This window comes from Silurus meridionalis, chromosome 6 (genome assembly GCF_014805685.1).
Source record: "Silurus meridionalis isolate SWU-2019-XX chromosome 6, ASM1480568v1, whole genome shotgun sequence".
Classification (NCBI taxonomy): Eukaryota; Metazoa; Chordata; class Actinopteri; order Siluriformes; family Siluridae; genus Silurus; species Silurus meridionalis.
In genome coordinates, this window is record NC_060889.1 from 10,843,861 (window position 1) to 10,858,256 (window position 14,396).

Sequence of the window (14,396 nt, forward strand, 5' to 3'; positions counted from 1 at the left end):
GCCTTAACCCACTAAGCCATCAGAAAAAAAACAGGATGGGAAGCTTGATTAGAGCAGGTCTATCATTCTTTTCAAACCATCAACACAAGAATTTAACGGTAAAGAAAGATGTAGGAAGCGAATACAGATGTAAGTAGCACAAGTTGAACCCACATTGTAAATAAAAGGAAGAAAGCAGGATTCGAACCATAATCCCCACCACCAGCGAGATACCAACCTTAACCCATTGAACCATTGGTAAGGACAGGCCAGAAAGCTTATTTAGAGCAGGTTTATCTTTCTTTTCAACCCATTAAAAACAAAAATATATCGCTAAAGAAAGATGTAGGAAGTGAATCCTGATCGTGACTGGCAGACAGAAAGCAGGATTCGAACCCTGAACCCCACCAAAAGCAAGAAACCTGATTTAACCCACTGAACCATCAGGGAAGACAGGCCAGTAAGGTTGTTTAGAGCAGATCTATCTACCTTTAAACCATCAACACAAGAATATAAAGCTAAAGAAAGATTTAGGAAGCAGGAACATAAACTACATCGCAAATAGCAGGCAGAAAGCAGGATTCAAACCCTGATCCTCACTATCAGTGAGGCACCAGCCTTAACCCACTCAACCATGGAAGAGATCAGATTGGGAAGCATGTTTAGATGAGGCACAAGCCATAAACCACTGAGCGACCGCTGCTGAAAAGCATGTGTGCTATTTGGAGGGTTCATACTTTGTTTCATGCCAGCGCAGTAAGAAAGAAGGCATGTAGGACTGGCTTTGAAACCTTATCACCAGCGTGGACTATATTAAGGACCATGTTCAGGTACAAGCCTTAACCCACTGAGCTACCACAGCAATGCCTTTTTTTTGGTGGAGTTATCTTTTATTAAAGACCAGGAAATCAAGAAATTAATCCAACACAGAAAGGACAGAATTGAAATGTTTTCAGAGTGGACAAGGTCCAGAAATTTTATTTACCAACACAGCAACCAGGAATCAAACTCTCAAACTCATCCTTGTGGGGATACTGACATTAACCCACTAGGCTATCACATCCATCTATCCAGCTATCTTTCTATCTATGATGTGAGGTCCAGTTAACAGCTAAAACAGGTAGCAGTAATAACTACTTTTTATATAAGTACATGTCAGAGCCAAGACTTCTTTACTTTCACTTAAGTAAAAAAGTTGAATCAGTACTTCAACTTTTACCCGAGTATTTCAAAACATGAGTATCTGTACTTCTACTTAAGTAAAGGATGTGTGTACTTTTGCCACCTCTGGTGTGCATACATGGGGACGCACACACACTCACTTATATGCATACACATACATGCACAGACTGAACTATTCAGAATTCAGAAGACATACTCACTACTACCTTTCTGCTGTGGATGCCCGAGTAAGACTACTGATGTCAGCTTTTCTCTTTCTACCTGTCTGTCCTTTTTGACCTTCCCGTCCCCCTTCTTTACAAAATCCTCTAATAATCCTCTACCCCGATGCAAACGTTACCTGTACACTTAAGGTAATTGATATCAGTGTAATAGAATTATGTAAAATATTATTTTTTTAAATTTATTATTACATTTAAAATACAATTTTCATTGATAATTCTTTATGTTTATGTTTTTCTGTTCATCCATGCCCCTCTTTCCATCAGACCATTTCTAATGCAACACAGGCTACTGTCAAATACACAATAATGATGGCAATGATGTGTATGTGATGGCAAAGCATAAAGAAGGGTTTGACATGTTTTTGCGGTCCTTAAACAAAAATAGAAATCTTCAAAGGGGGTGGGTGATGGTGGGGGGTGATGGGATTATCACATCAAACCTGGGCTCATGTAGAATGCCACAACAACAGCAGCAGCAACAACAACAACAACAACAAATTACACAAGCTCAAATTCTTTATGATTTCGAGTGAGATTTTGAGTGATCTGTAACGAAATTTGCACAACAAACAAATGAGCACAGCCTTTTTCTTTTCTTAGTAAACTCTTGGTCAGGGTCAAATTAGTTTAAATTTGGCTAGTGGTAGACTGTTTATGCTCTCATATAATTATACAGTCTCACCATTAATGGCATATAGCATCCATAACATGCACATACAACATTCAAATTTGACTACTGCAAATTTCCATGATCCACTTAACACTAAATGACTAATGCCCTGTTAGATTTTGTTACCTTGCTAGTATAAGAATGTATCTGGGTTCAAAATGAATAGGGAGATTCAAATTCTGGATAATTACCTGAGAAATTAAAGTCTGAAGATGATTAGTCTTTTTGAAAGCACTGTTTAGGAAGGGTGGTGTTTGTATGACTGTGTGCATGTGGAAGCATATGTCTGTTTTCCTGTCTAAGGTTAAAGAATATTCTTATATTTCTGTCCCCATCCCTATGTGCTATTGGACATCTGGCCTAGCTATGAATATTCATGCATCTGATGCATATTTAATATAAGATTGATGGCCAGCGCTATATTTAACACAGTGGAGGAAAAACATGGCTAAAGAGAAAAGAAAAAAAGGGAAAGAAAAGAGAGATTAATGGGAAGAACAGGAAAAAAACATGACTGAGGAAGCTTGCGTGTGCATGTATGTATGCTTTAGAGAGAGAGAGAGAGAGAGAGAGGGGGAGAGAGTACATAAGAAACAGCCTAGCTTTGAACACCTGCTTTATTTTGCCTTTCAGAAATCTGTTTCTAAAAATGAGAGAAGCTCCAGACGATCTAAAGTAACCCTGGAGCAGTGTCTAAAACCTAGCCAGCCAGACATCTCTGGAAACAGCAAGTGTATGTGTCTTCTGTGAACAAGTGAGAAAGAAAGTGAGAGAAAGATATATAGAGAGATGACATTTGTGGAAGATGTTGCCTATGTATGCATATAGACATGTATAACGTTGCCATTGTAGTTAAAGGTCTTTTCTAATTAGTACACACACTCACAAGAGTCCATTCATAGCCTATTTATATCCTCTCTATTGTGATAACAGACAAACCAATCTATACTAGCTTTTTTTCATTGGGGGTGTTAATTGATTCAATGCTACCAGCCAGAAAGTTTATTTTTAGCAAACATGAAAAATGTCTGAGATTAGAATTGCCAGGTTTGGGTTCCCAAGTGGAGCAAGAGTAAAACATCCAACATAGCATAAGGAGATCACTAGTACCTATTGCTGGTGAATTCAAAGCCATCTGTAGCGGTAGCGTTTCAACTCGAGTAAAGCTACGGTCACATACAATGATTTTATAGATGCAAGATGCCAGTCCTTGTACTATAAAGCTGCCAGGGGGGTTCCTACTGCAGGTTGCCATAGTAATTTTTATTAGGGCTTGGCAGAACTAGCATTATTGTTTTCACTCCAGGTGGTTGTAGCTGCATCAAGTTTCTCGATATTTGCATAAAGGTACAATTTTTGCAAATTTGTCACATTGCTACAAGTAGTCGCTCATGAAAATTAATGACTTTGTCACTGCATAGCTTAATTGGTCATGCACTCTGTATCAAAGTGATACCTTGTCCCCAGTGATTTACAGCAGCCCTAGCCAATCATGGTGTCCAGAAGCTCTTGTATGTGGAAATGGGCAGATATGGTGATATATGATATTGGTTTTGCAGATTAATTGGCACAGATAGTGAAACGCTGGAGCTATTGACTTTCGTAAAAAATCCATACCTATAGTTTTTATAGTATAGTTTTTCCAGCTTGCATCGGTTTCTGGAGTGGTTAAGAAGGTCTGCTATCATTACAAATGTCACCTTTAACGGCCTCTAATGGTGAATCGCTAATGCCATGTGCTGTTTGTTTTTACACGTGAGACTGCGCGTTGAACGGAGTGATTGCGGTGCACGGAGAGCACTATATTTTTTGATTATTTATAATTGATTAATTATATACTCATTTATTAATTAATATATTCATATGCATTTAATTTAGGGTTCCCTGGTGGTCTAGTGGTCCCTGGCGTTCTCACCGCTGCGGCCCGGGTTTGATTTCCGGTCAGGGAACCAACCCCGGCCATTAGGGTTGCACAAGCCAGTGCACTCTTAGTGCCGGTCCCAATAAATGGGGAAGGTTGTGTTAGGAAGGGCATCCAGCAAAAAACGTGCCAAATCGAACATGCGGATCATGAATACGGATGATCCGCTGTGGCGACCCCTAATGGGAGAAGCTGAAAAAAAGTTTTATGTGTATTTAATTTAGCACATTTATTTTGCACAAATCTAGTACAGAATGAACAAAGTTGAACAGATAAGAGTCGACTTCTGTTTTAAAAAATTCAGAAATCATATGTATATCACGGTTATAAAATAAAAAAGCTGCAAATAAATGAAAGCTGCAAAAATATGCAACAGTTTTAAAAACTGAAAAATCTGTTATCTGTTAAATCTGTTAAAAATCTTGGTATTACTTTTCAATTTAATGTGATTGTGTGATGTTACACACACTGAGGAGCACCTGTACACCTATCACTAATGCAATTATCTAATCACATGGCAGCGGTGCAAAGCAAAAAATCATGCACATTCGGCCAGCAGCTTTGAGGTTTTCCATAAACCATCAAAATTGAGGAAAAAATGTGATCTGAAAGATTATGAACATGGCATGATTGTTGGTGCCACAATGCCTGCTTTGAGTGCTGATTTCCTGAGATTTCTACACACAACAGTATCTAGAGTTTACTCAAAATGGTGCAATAAATAAAACATTCACTGAGAGGCAGTTATGCAGACAAAAATACCTTAATGAGCAAAGAATAGCCAGCCTGGATCAAACTAACTGAAAGGTTACAGTAAACCAGAGCATCACTACAATTGTGGAAAGCAGACAAATATCTCAGAGTGCACATGATGAACCTTGAGGCAGATGGGCTACAAAGGCAGAAGACCATGTTGGTATCCACCTATGTCAGCCAAGAACAGAATGTGGAAACCACAGTGGGCATGGGATCACCAAAGCTAGAAAAACAAAGCTGATTAATCAAATTTTCTGCTAAGCCAAGCAGATGGGAGCCAGTATGAGCACTTGGACCTGACCTGACTTGTGTCAACAGTCCAGGTTGGTGGAGGTGATGTAAATGTGTGGAGATCATTACTTGAATTTCATAGTTTTTTGTTCATTGTTGCTGACCATGTGTATCCCTCCATGTTCACTATCTACTCTTCTGATAACAAAAGTAGTCTCAACTTAGATTCATAAACAGTTGAGTGAGTTTAGTATTCATGAAGGCGCTGCAGCAAAATCTGCAGTCATGTCAATATGGTGCAAAATCTCAAAGGAATATTTCCAACATTTTGTCGAATACTACAAAGAACAAAGTCCATCTTGAAAGAAAAGGAAGGCTCTACCCACTATTACTATGTTGTTTCAAATAAAGTGCCCCATGAGCAGATTCTCACAGATACAATATTTGCTTTTATCTGGTTGATAGAGCAGATGACTTTGACAGTAGTTCCGGCTGCAAGGTTTACATATAATGTGCTTCACAACACAATCCCAAGTAACTAACAATGTTTTGTATATTGTTTAAGCTAATGTAGCGTAACATAATAAATTTCCATTGTCGTTCAGCAAAATCTTTCTGACGATGTTTTTTTTTGGTTTGTTTTTTAAATATATATTGTTGGTTGGTGGAACATGACTATATTATACATATAAGATTGAGAAAGACAGATAGAAATATTCTTAGCCATGGCAAATAATTTTCCACCATACTAATTCTGAAGTCCCCCTGCAATGTATAATGTATGTTGCTTTATCCTGCTTTAACACACTCTATGTAAGCTAAACAGAGAACTTGCAAATGAGATGCAATAATACATACATGATGAATAATCTCCAAAACAAACCAACATATTATGTTAATAAGGTTTTCTAATGATTCCAATGCCCCACACTAATGAGGCTGAGCTGCTGCTACTAACATGAATCAGTGCTTACAATGAACCCCACTCGCATGAAAAAGTGAGAATTTGTAGCTGAGGGATTCTGGGGCTCCAGAATCAGAGCATTCCCTCCTAGATTTGTCCTTCAGTGGACACCTTTAGAAAGTGTACCTGCTCTGTCAGCTGAAAAACAAATGGTTCTGTTCTGCAACGGCTAGAAGACGATTTTAGAGGCGGCACTAGGGACATGCAGGTGGGACAATGCTCCACTTTTCCCAGTACGCAATTAAAACCATTCAGTCTGGAACTTTATGGTACACCATTTTAAAGCAATGGTACGAATGTATGTGTGTGTGTGTGTGTGTGTGTGTGTGTGTGGCTAAAACTAGGTGCAAAGTCACTTCAGTACAAGATGATAAACAGCACACAGAAAGGCTGTGGTGAAAACAACTGGTTAAATGATGAAAGAGCCACAAAAAATATGCAGCTTGAAAGTCAATCAGTCCATAACAATTCACTTTATAGCCTCCTTCAAGTTGCCCTAATTCTCACATTTTTGTAAAATCAGCTAAACTGTGTGCATGTTAATATTAGTTGGTCTATTTGTAGATTTGTAACAATTTGTATGGCTCTTCCAGAAATATGTTATTGCAAATAAATATTAAACACTGGCTAAATATAATATAATATAATTGTACTACGTGCTTGGTGCTGTTAGTTTTGTTGACATTTGCACTGTCTGTTAAAATTGATACATGTCTTAGTTGTGTAATCACGAGTGGTTTCAGCCTCCATAAAGCAGCTTTTACAGGGTTAGCAAACTTTAATCCATAAGCTAATACTTCACTCCAGACCGGACTATTTCTTTAGTCTTCTTCATGCATCTTAGTATCGCATAGTGTTTTCCTATTTCTCCAAATATGTGCCAGTGTCTGTCCTTACATTTTATAGACACAGAAAGTATCCTCTACACACCATTCCAGAAAGCTGTCTTGAATGATTAGCCTCTCTTTTCTCTCGCATTGACTGAGACCTGGATAAGTTTAGAGAAGTCAGCTATAATCACTGCCCTGTCCTCTGCTTATTCTTTCTCTGAGGCTCTAAGCCACAGGTTTGCTTTTACACCAGAAATGCAACTTCACACCTCTGGCCCTCTTATTTCCATTCTTCTCCTTTTGAATTTTATTCTGTAACCTTATTTTCCCTCTCTAGTATTCTAGTAAATTATTGTTATCTATCTTCCCCCTGGCCTTTAAAATGTCATTTCCTTATTACATCCTTTGTTTCTTAAGAACATCCTCCATATTATCCTTCCTTCTAAAGATACCTGTCTTACTCTATTCACTAACCTTCTTGCCTTCTCTACCTTGCTCTATTTTGGTCCCCTCCCCCAAAAAAGTCCAAGACTTGGTCTTCACTCAACTCTTCTCATCTGTAGGCATCAATGCTACACCTCTCTATTTTTCAGAATATCACACTGTATACTTCACTCTCACTGTTACTAAGCTGCATTTCACCAACCTGACCTAGGTAGTGTAGTTCGACCAATTAAACCACACTTCCTAGACAAGAAAGTCAGCATCTAATCAAATGATCAGTCGATAGACTTACAAGCGTTTTATACCCATTCACAATCACCTTCTAATCAAACACATCAGGTTCTAATCAGTACAAGGACTTAAATACATCGGACTGTTCAGAGTTGCTTTGAGAAATCTTGCTGTAGCATTCGTGTCCGTGACGATACTGTGGCATTGTTTACATTCCTCTCTCTCTCTGGCTTTGAACATAGCTTTCCCTAGTACTTTGCCATTTTAGTTTGACTCACTCTGCCTGTTTTATGACCTTTGTCCGTGAGTCATGGCACTGGTTTCAAAATTGTTTTGATTTAAACAGTTTTCTCGTAATTGCCAGCCATAAATTGTTACAGAAAATTGAAAGTGAACATGGAATTAAAACAAAGATTTGTATAACTTGCACATGCATTGAAAGAGCCATAATTCTTTAACTGATCATTTACTGCATGCTACATATCATGGGTGCATAAATGCATTTATTTTAGAAGCATATTCAACTGTAGAGACAGAAAGAAAGAGACAAATTCTAAATCTAAGCCTTCAGCCCACCATATGCCCTATTTTAGTCTTGCCAAATTCCCACACATCAGGCATCTCTATTCTTTCACAAGAGAGCCAAGAGACCGAAGGCTATCAAGTGCTTCCTCTGAGGCACAAGAAACTATACAAGCTCTTCTTTTCGGACTGCTGCTCATGTATAATCGTGGGGCAGCGTAACACCAGTTCAGGAAAGTGATATCCACCCATTTCTTCATGCATGAGCTCACAGGCACCTATGATTGGCTAGTGATTGATAGAGGAAAGCAAGTGTGCCAGACTTTCCTCGCTAAGAGCCCAGCCAATTTTGCTGTTTTGGTTTAAAATCTGGCTCGGTTAGCTGTGCCATCATCAGGATTCAAATTTGTGATCTCCAGATGCTTTTGTGTTGCTGCACCTAAGGATCTTAAGTCTGTTTTCTTTTCTTTTATCAAGTATATTTTTAGTTCAAATTGTATAAATAGAAGTATGAGCATTGCTGATCAATTAACCCCTTAAAGTGGATACTCACAAACCTGAATCCCATAGCTTACTGTATTGATTGCATAATTGATAATGTCATTTAATATAAACCAAAGGAATAACAAACTGAGACAAGGAAGTTAAAATAGCCTATGAACACTTTGATTTAAGAATTCCCTATAAAAAAAAGAAATTATCACCACTATCATTCTACGCATCACCTGAACACACAAACCCACAACTCAAAGAATTTGTTCTCAACACGTATAGACAAGTGCTTAGATTGGGAAATAGAAGTTAACCTTGGACTTTTCAAGCTGGAGCTGGGCCTGTCTCTCAGCCTCTCTGCGCAGTGCCTCTTTATCCTCTTCTAGAGACACATCCGAGTCAGACGGTCGACTGGTGTACGAGTCTGCCGAACCCTGTACAGAGAGCAGAGGGACAAGCTTTACCACAACATTCCATACAGTATCACATACACATGTAGATACATTTTCAGGTCTTTCTGAAATACCACTATCCCGAATGACACATTATGTAAATGTTTAGAGACTGTTGACTTACATCATAGATTATCGTAGACAAGAATCAGTGATGGGGTAAATAGACATATAGTCTTCATGTATAGCAGTTGAGGTGTTTAGCAAAAGTTATAGGCTGCAATATCTTACAGAGCAGTAAATATTTTTACCAAAGCAACAAAAACGCAGGAATGACCGACCTACTGTGCCTTCGTAATCTGACATGAATACATTTTTAATAGTAGTCCAACATTAAACACACTATGCTCCCTGCTCTACTCCAGACTCAACACTTTTTCATTTTTAAATCTATTTTTAATGAGAGAACAATTTTATTCGAGTCACTATACAATAATCCAAAAGCAGCAGAAAGTCTTCATTGTTTGTTATTTACTCTAAAAGCTTTAAATCTAAAGTTTGCAGTTCTTTGAATAAGCAAAAAATATGCACACATTTTCAAAATCAAGTTTATTTTATTGTTCAATTTAACATGCATTTACAGATTAATCTAAATAGTTTCCTGGAACATGATGTCATTGAGAAAGATGAGAGAATAATAGTTTCATACAGTATGCATGAATGCAAATCTATTCATAAACACAGAGATGCGCACACAAAGACACACACACACACACACACACACACACACACACACACACACACACACACACACAAAACCCCCTGTGGCACTTGTGGCGTAGTCCCTGCAATGCTGATTTTCAACTATAACAATACTGTATATTCATAGTTACTTTCCTATGTGAGAAATACAGTAAGATAAAAATTGCCTGTGCTAAAATATTTTGTTTACTACGTACAGTAGATATTGTTACCAGGAAAATGTGAGTGAGACATCATGTAAAAAATACCTCATTAGTATATGGTTTATGCATGTACTATATATGGTTTATACACAATGCAATACTGAGGAAAGGCAGTGTGTGTGTGTGTGTGTGTGTGTGTGTGTGTGTGTGTGTGTGTGTGTGTGTGTGTGTGTGTGTGTGTGTATATATATATATATATATATATATATATATATATATATATATATATATATATATATATATATATATATATATACTGCATTTCCTCAGTACATGCCAATTGAAAAAAATTCAATTACAATCAGTCCAAATTGCAATAAACCAAAGGTGGTAAAACAAAGATCTGTTTGCTTATGTTTTTTCCTACAATGTTCCATTGTTTTGCTATGACTTTCTCTACCAGATAATGTTTTTTTTAAGCCTTCTGTGTTATTTTTCTTTAATTTATTTTACATTGACCCATTTTCCAGAATATTATTTTCAATCTTCTAAATCAAGGGGGCCTTTAGGACAATCTGCACATTGAAATCTGGTGTAATTGATTAAGGTTGCAGGAAACCACTGTGAATGTATGTACAAGAAAAAGCACAGCACACAAAGCAATTCAATGCAGCCAACAAAATGCGGTCCCAGTGAGTCTGGCATTAGCATTCAGTTTGCAAAGCCTCAAGCTCATCACTCAAACTGACCCAAATGTGTGAGAAAACTGTGTTGCCAGTGTTTTCCAGTAGCTCATTTACACCTGCTCTGAACAAAATATGTAACCTGCTCCACTTCCCACATCTCAAACACAACCAAAAAGATTTTTGCACACCCCCAAATGCTTTGTATGAGAAACATAAGTATGCTTTGAGGCATATGTAGAGTTAATAAGTTCTTACAATAATATAGAATATAGTTCTAAAGATAATATGACAATATGTGAATGAGAAGATTGATAAAAACTTCAAACCAGAGTCTAGCATATTTTGAATCCTTTGTCACATGATTAGTTCTAGTAGAAATCATTTCAATCACTGTTCCTTTGACTTCCACTTTATCTAAAAACTTTATAAAATGCCACCTAATCCAGCACATCCTACTAAACTGGGTTTTAATTGGGCCATGGACTAAATTGGGGTCATGAAGTTTTCTAGATGTAGCCTATTTTATTAGATTGTAACTTTACTATCAATAGAGTTAAATACATTTTAGTTATTTCTATGTAACATTGATGTGACTATGGTATGAAGGATAAGCTGACCAGGCCTTCACGTGTGACTTTTTTCTTTTAACTTTAAATCATAAAGTTAGATATGCAGTGTCTTTAATTAACATGATGTCTTCTGAGATTTAGTGAAAAGTACAGGACGGTAGTATTAATAAATCAATAGTGTCATATTTATGTGTTTAACAGGTTTCTGTTTCTGTTCAGCGTATTTACAACATAAATGCTAGACATATTTTGGCTACATTAAATTGTCAGGCAAAGGCACTCAATTTAAATGCTGACATCATCCAATAGACAACTGGGCTTCAATTTGGATTTAGACACAATCGACCGACATACAACTCCCGCTGAACTCTCCAACTAGTGTACATAGATACATAGATAAATACCGGTGTACACAATTTCAGTTTGAATCCCTGTGTATTTATGCATGTTAAATAGTAAAAATTAATAATAAGTGTAATATATAATGCAAAAAAAAGATTTCCACAGGCCAGGTTCAGTTAAGGACATAAACTGTTTGCAGCCAATGAATCGTAATTCATCATAACATAATCCAAAGTTCAGACATAGTACGAGAAATAATCACCTTCCCATGAACAGTCCACACATGTACACTCACAAACCCACATATCCATACACACTAATAATGCATATACACACACACACACACACACACATTCAGCAAATCCACTGTCACACACTTTGCAAAAGTAAATTCTTACGCCGATATCGTTCTTGACTCGACCCCCCTTTGCTCTTTTCAGCAGCCGTATCCAGGAGGCCTTCATCAGCCAAAATGGATGGAGCCTTCGCTCTCTTCACCATAACCACAAACACAGCTGACACGCTAACTACAATCACACAACAAGAGCTCGCTCACTACCTACGTGTTACGCTTAAGTGATGACAACAAATTACTACACACTTACAATGAAATCTTACAGCATGTCAGTACTTCAGACGAATGATATTAATGCTACTAGTGTCAATACAGCATCAATAATAGTTACAAATAGAATCATAAAACACTGGATTCCCTTTAGAGTATTCCACAAATAGTAATTACAGTTCAACAACTATCACTAAAAAGTAATTCAATGTACTTATACAAATGCAAAATTGCAGTAGAGCTACTTTGAATGTTTGTTTTTTAAAACCTGTCACTGTTGCTATTTTAAAAGCTACACCTGCCCTGCAACCTTATTACTGTGCTACCTGATGTCCCTACTATTGCTGGAGCTAACAGTAAGCGCATTAGTTGTACGACTGCTGTTGCTGTGAGAACAGAGATTTGCGCTGCTCGCGTTATGCTGCGTTCGACGGCCGCCAGTGATTCCACTTGAGCGTGCTCTCTCACTCTCCCAGCGCATGCTGAACGAAGAGGGGCTGCAGAAGCCGGCGCACAGGCTGCTGTTCGTATTATCCTCATTCAATTAACAAGGCCGGGCTGCCATGCTCCGAGAAGTAAGAAAGCAGGTCCAGGGTTGTGGAGCTGCAGATGCTAATGATGCTGTTTCTGCGGCTCACAGGTGCTGCAGTCAGCTACGTGCTCTTGGTCCCTGCCCTGGAGGCTCTATCCATCCATCCTCTCACCGACTGTGTGTCTCTCAAGCTCTCTACTCTTTGCATATGATGTTGTTATGGGATGCATCCTGTATTGCCTCTCTCTCTCTCTCTCTCTCTCTCTCTCTCTCTCTCTCTCTCTCTTGTCTGTCTCTTCTGCGTTCTCTCAGCACCTTCGCTTTTACTCAGCCTCCTCCCTTCTGCCACCTCCTCCCCTTCTCTCCCTTCCTCTCTCTCTGTTTCTCTCTCTCTCTCTCTCACTCTCTCTCTCACTCACTTCTCGGCTCCTCTTCACAGCATCTCCATCTGCTCTTTCTCTGCTGTGATTAATGCCTTTGCCTGTTTGCTTCACTGTGTGTGTGTATAAATGGGTTTGTGCACGCATCTAAGTGTGTGTCTCTAAATTTGCGCTTGTGACTCCAAAGCTTGCCATCTTTTGCCACCTTGCTGATGTCACATGACAGCATGCGTAATATACAAATCTCTCTCTCTCGCTCTCTCTTTCTCTCTCTTTCACACACACAAACGCGCACACACAGGCACATGCTGTTCCTTGGCTTTGTTCTCTTCCAACTAAAGTTCAGCAGTGTGTGTCTTTCTCTCACTCTCTCTCTCTCTCTGGGGACATTGTGAACATGCTCAATCTGTGCCTGTTTCATGTGCAAATCACATCTCTGAGAGAGCGAGAGAATATCCGAGAGAGTGAAAGACAGAAACCGAGCTAGAAAATAATTTGATAAATCAGTCAGAATCATGACATCCATTAAACTTTTTCATTCTCTTACAGTTAACCACCTGACTGAACAGGACGCAGATAACCATAATACAGAATAAATTAAAAAAGAAGTTTCAATATGACTGTTAGACTACACAGTACATACAGTCAGATAGTCCCAAAACGTATGTCTTCAGCAAGACAGGATTTAGAATTGCAATTAAAACATGCACAATGTGAGATTGATCTTTTTGCAACAAATGAACCAAAGTGGCTTTTTACTTATAAGCACAATTTCTTATGTTTATCTATTAACATCTATATATCTATCTATAGTATGGGGTAGCACACAGGATCATTCATAACCATATGCCAAGAAACAGGCCAGGGTCAAATAAAGTTCTAGGAAAATAACTGGCAAAACAGTTACGGAGAAAAAAAGACACATGGGAGACACAGAAAGTTAATGCAAAGTAGGAGAAACTAAGAACAGGCACATAATATTTGGAAAACCAATCAAATGATGAGGGAGGAGATCAGACAATATGGGGTAGGAAACATGCCAAGATCAGGGGATAGTCAGGACACGATGGAAGAGAAGACAGGACAAGTTTAGAAAGTATATAATACATGGTAAGGAAGGAAACAGGAAAGGATGTGAGGGTAGACAGGAAAAGATGAGGGGTAGACAAGAGAAGTGAGAGGGTAAACAGGAAAAGTAAGGCAGGACAGGAAAAGATGAGGGGTAAACAGGAAAAGATGAGGGGCAGACAGAAAAAGATGAGGGGGTAGACAGGAAAAGATGTGGGTATAGACAGGAAAAGTGATGGAGTAGACAGGGAGAGTGAGAGGGTAAACAGGAAAAGTGAGGGGGAAGACAGGAAATGGTGATTATGGTAAGTAAATATGGCACAATGGGAAAATAAATCAGAACATTTAATCTATAAAAAAAAAGCTCATGAATGTTCCCCCTTGTAAAATGCAACATCAAGGAGATGAGAACGATGACAGGCCCCCTTGCTTAATATCTGAATCTCCGTATTAGATATAAGGTGGGTCCTGGTTCCTGAGAGGAATGTCCACATAAAACAGGAAAACTGAA

The 14,396-nt window shown here is 38.3% G+C and overlaps 1 protein-coding gene across 5 annotated transcripts in view; it reads right to left on the reverse strand.

Moving 5' to 3' along the window:
- Positions 1-14,396, reverse strand: part of cacnb2a (calcium channel, voltage-dependent, beta 2a) — a 72,752-nt gene that overhangs the window by 21,574 nt on the left and 36,782 nt on the right. For 3 of the 5 annotated variants that reach the window (XM_046850647.1, XM_046850645.1, XM_046850648.1), the window contains one exon: positions 8,761-8,880. In XM_046850647.1, coding sequence (XP_046706603.1) covers positions 8,761-8,880 — 120 coding nt within the window. Of the gene's footprint in view, positions 1-8,760; positions 8,881-11,738; positions 12,752-14,396 lie in introns of those variants that run through there. The other 2 variants (XM_046850649.1, XM_046850646.1) reach the window with 1 other exon arrangement.